Source organism: Austrofundulus limnaeus, unplaced genomic scaffold, assembly GCF_001266775.1.
Source record: "Austrofundulus limnaeus strain Quisiro unplaced genomic scaffold, Austrofundulus_limnaeus-1.0 Scaffold417, whole genome shotgun sequence".
NCBI lineage: Eukaryota > Metazoa > Chordata > Actinopteri > Cyprinodontiformes > Rivulidae > Austrofundulus > Austrofundulus limnaeus.
In genome coordinates this window covers 193,925-204,079 of record NW_013952819.1, presented here as the reverse complement: position 1 = coordinate 204,079, position 10,155 = coordinate 193,925, and the positions used below count along the sequence as shown (strand labels likewise).

The following is a 10,155-nucleotide window of genomic DNA, read 5'->3' as shown; positions in this document are numbered from 1 at the left end:
AATTTACATAATCGACGTCATCGATTATTTCAACTAATCGGTGCAGCCCTAGTTATCTGTGCAGGATGCAAAAGTTAATACTCCCCATAATGTTTGTGTTTGTTAAAGGAGGTTATTAAAGTGTGCTYATCTTCTGATTATGATGTCAGTGTTGGTGATTTGAATGTATTGGATCATTCCAAACTTTGTGTTGTGATGATGAAAATGTAAACAGTTGTGTGTCTGACTAAAATCCTTTCGTACTTTAGTCCTGGGTCACATTCTACTTATTGTTTTTATTTATCAGTTTCAAGATTGTTTCGATGCTTATTCAAATATTTTCACGTATTTTCCTGTTTACAGTGTTCTTCTTGGTAATGTTCCTGTGTTGCTACTCATAGAACAGTGTGGAGAGATGTGTCTGAACATGTTTTACCAGCAACAGCACAAGATTAAATAAACACACCCAGCGTACAGTTTGAACATTGTGTTGGACCAATAACACAGTGTCCCCATGTGAGGAGGAGGAGGTGCATTCCCCAGAAAAATCTGTCCAGGCAAATCACATTCCTTGTGACGTCGGAGAGCAAAATGAAACACGGGGCTGCTGTGGTGGTGACGTTTTATCAGCAGAGATATGTCGAAACTCTTTAAGGTGTTATTTACGTGCTTTAACTGCTCGACCCGGGCTGGTTTCCGTTCTTGTTCTTCCTAATCTTTTTATCGCTGACATAATGTGCATAACATGCTGGTTCATGCTGCTATTATCTTCCCTTACATACGTTTGCTGTAGCATCTGTTTGCGTGCACTCAGCGGCGTGGGGGTAGGAGCGGGGCCCCACCCTGCTGTGCGTTCGCTGCCAGATGACGTGCAGAGAAATCGATGGTGCTCCATCCGTTGGCTTACACAGCTGAACCGAACTGTGTGCRCAGACATGTGAGAGGCAGAAATGGGATTACGTAAGCTGGTGTCCAGTTTCTCTCTAAGTAGAGGGAACTCACTGGACTCAGTTTCCATGTTTAGAAGGGAAGTGGCCTGAGAGAAAAAACGTGTCTGTTTAGGTGGGTGTTGAAACATAATGATACTTGTGATGAATTTGGGCCRTACATACAAGTAGGTACACGAAAGCAGAACTACGTTTTCCCTTTKGATATCTTTGAAAGTCCAAATTGTTTGTCCACTTTACCAAACCTTTTAAACAAACTTAAACTTTTTCTGTTTTTAAAGTGAAATTGGCAAATAAAGATAAAATATTATGAGGAAACACAGCTGCCCTGCACAGGATGTCGTCCGATCTGAACTGCGAGCTGCAGATTGGATTCTCATAACACATTTATAAGTCTTATACTAGTAAGGTTAGAAATCTTTTTTAAAATATAAGTGGTATGTACAGTATTTACATTGAGTTATCCTGTCTGTCTTTAAAGGTACTGACATCTCTGTTGGAGAGGAGGTCGCCATCAAATTGGAATGTGTGAAGACCAAACATCCACAGCTCCACATCGAGAGCAAAATCTACAAGATGATGCAAGGAGGAGGTATTATTCAATCAGTCACATTTGTTACAACTGGTTTAAATTWATGTACAACCACTTTTATTCTGTTTGACACTGTCATCTGTCAGGGATATAATTAGGTCCAAACACCACAGGCAGCACTGTTGTAACTGCAGTGTCTATTAATCTTAGGGCAAATTAATTGTCTTTTCAGGGGTGTTAACCCATATTTTACTTTTAAAGGGTCAATATTATGTGTTTCTCAGGCATTTAGGTCAGTTCTATACCATAATAAAGTAACTGTCACCTTCAGTTGCTATTCAAATGCTATTTATATGTATAAATCAAAAATTTATTTGACTTTGCATCAAAGCCATTTCTAAATACCTTGAAATTGGTCTGTTTCTTTAAGAACCTCCTATAGTTATTATCATGCTCATTTCAGCACGTCATCACAACAGCTTCATGCTGTTTACAACCTGGAGCGTTGTAGCCTGTTTTTGTTTTAATAATAATAATAAAAAAGCAGCAACATTATACAGTATCGGTTTTGGAAAATTGCAACTCAGAATAAAACTGAACCTTACCATCAGACCAGAAGGTATGTTTTCTGAAGAACAGGAACGAGTAGAGACGATGTTTCAGCTGGTAAGATGTCTCCTAGTCATAGTCACAGACACACACGTCAGTGTTAAACTAATTTATTTATCRCTAAAATGTGATGTAATCCAGTTTAAGAGCACAGACGGTAATATTAGTTAAGAATGCTAACCGTGGATCACAGACAGACCAACAACTGAACAAAACATGAGTTGATTTTCAGGTTACCTGGGCAGATAACWGTGTTTGTGTCCTTCTGAGTGTTGGAATTGCATYGTCTTTTAGTGATAATCTTATTAATCCACTGTAAAATTTCYTTCTGTTCTGAAGAATATCATCCTTGAAGTGGCTCACACAAATGCATAAATAAATTTAAAAAATTCGTCGGAGGGTTACTTCAAAAAAGGAAATCAAACCATTTCTTAAGAACCATGTCATCTTTAGGAAGCTTGGTTCTAGACCCAACCGATCATTTTTGCTCCCCTGCCTGCTGCCTCAGGACACTACAGGATTTCTCAAACATGCATGAATGAGTCAAAGCAAGACTCTGGGCATGTTTTTGATGAGAGGATGATATTAAACATGATATGAAACTCAAAAAAGTTGATTTTACATGATATAGCCCCTTTTAATAAGTACAACTTTTGAATTCTGCTCATAATTGTGTAAACATCCAAATGATCTTTTTAATTAAACCCAAATATCACATTTGTTTTATGCCTAGCAAGCTTCTAGTGATTTATTTTTTTTATTTATCTTAATTATGTATTCACACTAAACCAAGAGAAACACAAAAACATTTACTGGAAGCAATAAAAAAAGTTAATTTTTGTTTGATTTCCTCCTTGTATCACCACTGTTTTAACAGATGTTTTAATGACAGTTTTTCATCAAATTGTTYTTTAGTGATGCAAGTTGGTCAAATCAGAACATAAATCCAGTCAGTTTCTATTAGTTACATTTTTAACAGCTGAAGTGTTTATCTAACTCCTCCCTCCCTTGTTTTAGTTGGAATCCCCACAATAAAGTGGTGTGGGGCCGAGGGGGACTACAACGTGATGGTGATGGAGCTGCTGGGACCCAGTCTGGAGGACCTGTTCAATTTCTGCTCTCGAAAGTTCAGTCTGAAGACGGTCCTGCTTCTGGCTGACCAGATGGTGAGAGGAAGAGCGTRCAAAGAAAATGTCTTCTCTTACAAATGTTGCATGGAAAACTGRAGACTGCACAGATCCACTCCACATAAATCAGGGATGGTTATTTCAGGCGAAAACACTCCTAGAGTTTGTTCACAGAGCGCCCGTGTTGTGTAACATCGATCAAACGTCAGACTTATAAAAGTCATTATTCTAGTTGAAAATAAATCTGGTGTTCCCCACCCTAAACCATGCAACCAAACATTTTTTTGCTACTTGTGTTTTATAGATCAGCCGCATTGARTACATCCACTCCAAGAACTTCATCCACAGAGACGTGAAGCCCGATAACTTCCTGATGGGGCTTGGCAAAAAGGGTAACCTGGTCTACATCATTGACTTTGGTCTGGCTAAGAAATACCGTGATGCACGCACACACCAGCACATCCCCTACCGTGAGAACAAGAACCTAACTGGCACTGCTCGCTACGCCTCCATAAACACACATCTTGGTATCGGTAAGAGCAGCGCCTTGTGCCTTGAAGGATGAAATGGTTTGCTTCCTGCAGACTGCCCTGCCTCACCGTCTCCCCTCTGGGTGTGATTACAGAGCAGTCCAGACGTGATGACCTGGAGTCTTTGGGCTACGTCCTCATGTACTTCAACCTGGGTTCTCTTCCCTGGCAAGGCCTCAAAGCTGCCACCAAGAGACAGAAGTACGAACGCATCAGTGAGAAGAAAATGTCCACCCCCATCGAGGTGCTCTGCAAGGGCTACCCCTGTGAGTTCAGCAGTCTTACTGCCAACATGAGCCTGTGTTTTACAAGCTCATCACTGGCTTCACACTGATCCGTCTCTTCGTTTCCTAACAGCGGAGTTCGCCACCTACCTGAACTTCTGCCGCTCTCTTCGGTTTGATGACAAACCCGACTACTCGTACCTCCGCCAGCTCTTCAGGAACCTCTTCCACAGACAAGGCTTCTCCTACGACTACGTCTTTGACTGGAATATGCTCAAATTTGTAAGTTAACTGATGGGAATAAGATGTGGTCTGAACACAGACCAGGTGAAAAGTTGTGTTCTGCAGCACGCTACACAAGGTTTTATRACCCAGAACACAAAAAACGTGATGAACACAAACTTAACTCTTATAAACACCCATGTAACGATTCAGTTTTATACTTATATTTAATACATGAAGATTTTGTTCTCTTTCTTATTGCAACCTCCTCACCTGAATTGGCAGCATTCTTTTTCTTTTCCACCACAAAACATTTTAGTTGTGAAAACTGAACTGTTCTGATCACCTGTCTCTGTTCTGGAGAGAGAGAGTTCAGCTTGTGTGTTGTTTGGTACAGTTCATGGACAGAAAAGTCTTTGAGGCAGAAGCCAGCAGTCAGGTCAGATGAAGGATTAGCATGTTGATGATCTGCTAAAGCAGGGCGATCCTCAGATCTCTCATGTTGTTGTCCTCTGTTTTGCAGTGACGTGTCTGTTTGCTAGTCTGCCTAACTGGAAAGCAGAGAAGTAGGAGGCTGTGGCTGAATAAAAAGACTAGACAAATATGTTTGTCCCTAAACATAGAACTCGTTTGGCTCTCCTTCAGATGATGAGTTCACAAAAGGGTATTTTAAAAAATTTTCACGGAGGTAGGGTTGGGCATAATCGTATCGTGTGCAATTAATCGTCAAAAAAACAATCGATTACTTTTTGCCACTTGACGATTAATATGATTAATGCCACCAGGCAGACTGACTGGGGATTAATCCGGTTGGTCTGCTCAGTGCTCCTCTCTGCTTCAAATATGACGAACATTAAAAATAAGGTTCTGTCATTTATTTATCTATCAACACAATTTAAAATATAATGTATAGCCTGAAATCTGCAATTTTCACACAATTTAGAACAATTTCTTACAAAGAGCAAATCTTTCCCACTAAATTGATCATGTGACTACAAAATAAGGGTGTCCAGGGACTTCAGGGGATTAATCATCAAATTAATCGTTATCAGCTAAACACCACAATTGATCGTGATGAATTTTCTTGCTAATATTGCCCAACCCTACACAGAGGAGGCAACAAAACAAACCCTCTCAACTCCGAGACTTCAGCGAGGAGAGCAGCCAAGTTTAGACTGGAGCAGGCCACTTTAACTCAGACATCAACGGAAGACAGAAACACCAAACTATAGGTTTTATGAACTGATTCACTCCAGGACTGTTTTGTCTCTGTTGTTGAGCAGTGTTAATGTTTGTTCCTGTTGTTGTTGTTGAGCAGTGTTAATGTTTGTCCCTGTTGTTGTTGAGCAGTGTTAATGTTTGTCCCTGTTGTTGTTGAGCAGTGTTAATGTTTGTTCCTGTTGTTGTTGAGCAGTGTTAATGTTTGTTCCTGTTGTTGTTGTGTATCAGGGTGCCAACAGAGCTGCAGAGGATGCAGAAAGGGAGCGTCGGGAGCGTGAGGAGAGGCTGAGGCACAGCAGGAATCCTGCTGCCAGGGGCATCGCTTCTGCTTCAGGTCGAGCCCGGGCAGCTCAGGACGCWGCAGCCCCCTCCCCACTCAACCCTGCATCACACACAGGTCTGAACACTTGCTCCAAACTGTCCGTCTCTGTTTGATCTTAGACAAGAAAGCTTTTGTTAAGGTCTAAATGAGATGTCAGCTTTTTAAAACTTGCTGAGTAATAAAAAACACCTGAGTTTGTTCAGTCCAAAATATGAATGTATTGAGTTTATTATCATGTAACTTTGGATCAGTTTGAGCCTGGTTATTTCCATCTTTCAGGAATGGAGAAGGAGAGGAAGGTGAGCATGCGTCTTCATCGTGGAGCACCTGTCAACATCTCCTCCTCAGATTTGACAGGACGCCAGGACACGTCCCGCATGTCCACCTCACAGGTAGCACACTGAGACAAAGACATCTCAGAGAGTTAAMCACAAACATTTTGTCAACAAAGGACAAAAACATTTCTCTTTGACTAAATAATTTGGTTCCTGTTTATTTCTGTTCAACACAAACAAATCACTGACCTGTCAGCTGTTGAGCCAGTCTGTAATCTAACATCTACCAGCAGTTGGGGGGTGGGGGTGTGCTCCTGAATAATGCTAGAGGAAATGCTGAAAAATAAACCCATCAGATGGATACAAGAAACAGTAAWGACTCTAACCTTGAGTCRTGCAGTTTATATCTTGTAGCTCCACAMATCTTCATCCCTTTGTTCCAAAAATAAAATGCTGCACCGGAGCGTCCRGTCAGAGGCAGGTCCAGATATAAACCCTGAACTAAACAAGCAGGTCAGATATTATTTAACTGGCTCTGTTTGAACAACAGCTTCAGAATCGACATGCTAACACGTAGCATTAGGGTGGTCCTCTACAGTATGCCAAAAAAGTGACATTTTTTAAGGTGCTTTCTGACAAAATTGTTCATTTTGCAAAGAAAATCCTTTATACCAAATTTTATGTCAATACAACTTTTCTAACCACTGCTGCTTGTGGGTGAAAATTAGAAAGGTTGAGCTAATTTGTGCATGCCACCATTGGTAGAGCAGATGCCTCTCAGCAARAAGGTCGCCGGCTCGAATCCCTTCTGAGTAGAGTTTGCGTGTGTGGGTTTTCTCCAGGTACTCTGGCTTCCTCCCACAATTCAGAAACAAAATTGGTAACTCTAAATTGTCCCTAGGTGTGAGTGTCTGGTTGTTTGTTTCTATGTGGCCCTATGACCACCCTGTGACCTATCCAGGGTGTACCCTGCCCCCTGTACAATGATTGCTGTGGGCACCAGAAACCCCCCATGAACCTGAAAGAAAGGAGATGATGGATGGATGAACAACAATCATCCCTCATTTAAATGGGCTTACAAGATAAATATGTACATGGAGTCTGATGGAGGTCACATTTAAAACATAATGTGGACGTTCACRCAAGAATATATATCTGCGAGGAAATGTTAAGATCTGCTGTGTAAATAGTTAAACCTAGTTTTTATAGCATGTGAACATTAGTAAATGCTTCATTATGTTTTAGTTCTATATTCCAGTTGTTAAAGTACTGTTGTTGATGTTTGTCTCAGGCTCTGTCCCGGGTCACGCCCAGCGGCCTCCAGTCTGCAGCTCCTCGATGAAGTCGGTGTGTTTTTACCGTGGAGGCCTGAACATCTCCCACCTGCAGCACGAGCACTCTCACGCACATCCACATCGATTACAAGACTCTGAAATGACCAGTGGACTTCCTGCCAGTGCACAAGAGTCTGGCTGTGCATCTGTTCACYTGACAGAGGAAGAGATGCACAGACAGCAGATTGTGTACATATGTGTGCGTGTGTGAAAGACATGGGCAGGTGGAGACCGCTTTGGTTGCCTTAATGACCATCTTGGCTAAGTAGCAGCCAAAGCAACACTTTCTTCCTCTCTGATGGAAGATGTTTGAAACTCCTCGTCCCTGCTGTTGACGAAGCCATGGATTCATATTTCTCTGGCATCTTTTTTTTTCTCTTCTTCAGCTTTTAATTTGACTTGTTTTTAGTCTTTTTAGCATTAAAACGTCTCCTGCACCAGCCTCAAAACGGTCTGAACCTGGAGAACGAAGCGTTAGACGTTAAAGAAAAAAGTGGGCGTGTGCTCCACCGTGGCAGTGTTTGAGCACAGTGCAYAAACTCTGATCTGTTCTGTAAAAATACTCAGAAACCCCTCACTCAAGCTGAACGCCTCGTCTTATTTAGTTTTTAGTAGTTTAAACAGCACAGGTAGTTCATGTCCTCAGGCGGACRTTGTTGTAAATCCAGAGACACGCAGCACATTTAGTTTGTGTGTTCAGGTTGTGACTGCAGTGGAGAAGCTGTGAACGGACCAGAGACAGTGGGCTCAGTCTGTCCACGTCGTGCGTTTCAGACGTTTTTATTCAGTCAGTAGTGATGTGGTTTGTCTGTGTTTCTGTGGGTCTGTCTGAGGCTTTTTTACACGCTTCAAACGGTGGGGGGTCAACATGTTAACTCTTTGTTAATCTAAATACACTTTGTAAGATTTTAACTCCACTGCAGCTCGAATCTCAGTCCAGGTGAGCATCTGCTTCCTCATGGAGTTTAACCCTTCTTTGTTTCAGGCACAACTTGTCCTTTTTCTTCTTCTTTTTAACCTGGACCCATAAAGCAGTCACAGAATGTGGTCRGGACTGGATGAGAGAAGCTTTTTGTTGTTTTTATTTAATGGCAGTTATGAGTTTTGCAGTAACAGCTGTTTCTCACTGAGCTGCGACTGCTGGAGACGAGTTGGAAGCTTAGAATTAGTAGAAAAAAACAGGAAATTCTCAGTCTCGCTGAGTTCTGTGTTCACGAGCACCGAGTCACGTTTTGAGCAACCAGTTTATAACAATCACAGCTTATTTCTGTGTGCACAGATTAAACTGTACTCTTTACTTGAAGTAGTTGTGTAGTCACGTGAGCCACCGCCCACACGTTTAGGACTCCATCATCTGGATTATACTTTAGAAATAAAGATAGGCAGATTGGGACTATTTAGACCTGGGTGTGTTTTCTGTTAGAGGGCAGCGTCGGTGCAGGTGTCACATGAGCCTGTTGTTCCTGCGTGTGACAAACAGGTTCATCCTAAACCTCACAAACGCCAAGTGTTAACATCTGTCACTCTACGGTGCATGATTTTATAAATGCTGGTCTGTGAAATATTTCCTGCAGGAGAGTTGAGTTTGCTACAAAGCTATTCTAACATTAACAAGAGATGAACCACTGTTAATTAAAACTTGGACACTAAATAGCTCATTGCCAGAAAGCAGACGTTGGATCAGTTTGACACTGCTGAGTCAGCTGTAGATCTCTTCTTTTCCTAACTCAGATTTTGTCTGAAGACGCCTGGAAGTCACACACAGCTGAAGACGGCTACACCTGAGACAAAATGGACAAGGACGACAGTTTTTGAGAGAATATTAAACAGATTCATTGAACATATTCAAAACTACAAACCTCTGCAGCTCGCATGAGCAAACCCAGCAAAGAGCCGTTTTCTCCAGCTGGTCTCCAGGAATCTCAGCTCAGTGAGACGCCACCTAAAGGACTTTTTTTTTCGTACAAAGTACGGTTAGTTTATCGTAGCGCTAACCAGCTTGTGGAAACAAGTTTAGAGGCTTAAATGTGTAGATCTTTCTAACGGGCCCTTAAATTCTTCCTGTTCCAGCAGATGGTTAAAACTAAACATCTAAAACAAGAAGCAGGTGTGGAGGATTATTTAATTAGTTTAAGATTAATGGAACAGGAAGGTGAGACGTAAAAGAACAAATACGATTAAAAACAAATGTTTCATCTTTGAACCATCTGAAGATTTTAGGTAAAAGATGGACAAAGTTTAGCCGGTTGCCTRACGGAAGCAGACATGTTTTTGTTTTTGTTTTTCCAGTTTTTGTGGAGTGAGTGTTATGTAGAGAAAGATGTTGATGGATCTGCTGAACTGATCTGAACCCTGCAGGTTTTAAAGTAGAAAATCTGTGTGATAGACTGATACATGTGTTTTTGTGTAGTTTGCTGGGGGAATGGGTCTTAGCTGTAATGTGTTCATGTTTGTTCTGTTGTTGTGTCGTCCCAAAGAGCTGCTGTAGGCTCTCGGGCGATGATTTGTACAGAGGGACAGGGAACGCTTCACTCCGATGAGAATTCTGCTAAGATGTTTTTTTGGGGATTTTTTTTTCTGTCTGAATATATTTCACCTGTTGGCTTAAAAAAGTGGTGGAGAAGCGAGTGTCTTTTTGATGGTTGAACAATTTTTCATTCAGTAAATTCAGATTTTTGTGCCCAGCGGTCCAACAGACGATGTACCACAATGCATCTTTACTGTGGACTCATGGGAGATGTTTCTGTTCACTCCCATCTCGATGCTCCTCAGTTGTAATGCCACTGTATTTGTGTGTTTTAAATTTGTGTAAATAAATTAATAAGTACTTGTA

General features: G+C 41.4%; 1 protein-coding gene across 1 annotated transcript in view; it reads left to right on the top strand.

The window, feature by feature from the left end:
- csnk1da (casein kinase 1, delta a) overlaps positions 1–10,155 on the top strand; it is a 17,035-nt gene extending 6,880 nt beyond the window's left edge. Inside the window, exons 2-9 of the mRNA XM_014024289.1 lie at positions 1,408–1,518; positions 3,085–3,233; positions 3,499–3,727; positions 3,820–3,990; positions 4,082–4,230; positions 5,620–5,788; positions 5,993–6,105; positions 7,280–10,155. Of these exons, the coding sequence (XP_013879743.1) occupies positions 1,408–1,518; positions 3,085–3,233; positions 3,499–3,727; positions 3,820–3,990; positions 4,082–4,230; positions 5,620–5,788; positions 5,993–6,105; positions 7,280–7,330 (1,142 nt within the window). The 3' untranslated portion in view covers positions 7,331–10,155. The remainder of the gene's footprint in view (positions 1–1,407; positions 1,519–3,084; positions 3,234–3,498; positions 3,728–3,819; positions 3,991–4,081; positions 4,231–5,619; positions 5,789–5,992; positions 6,106–7,279) is intronic.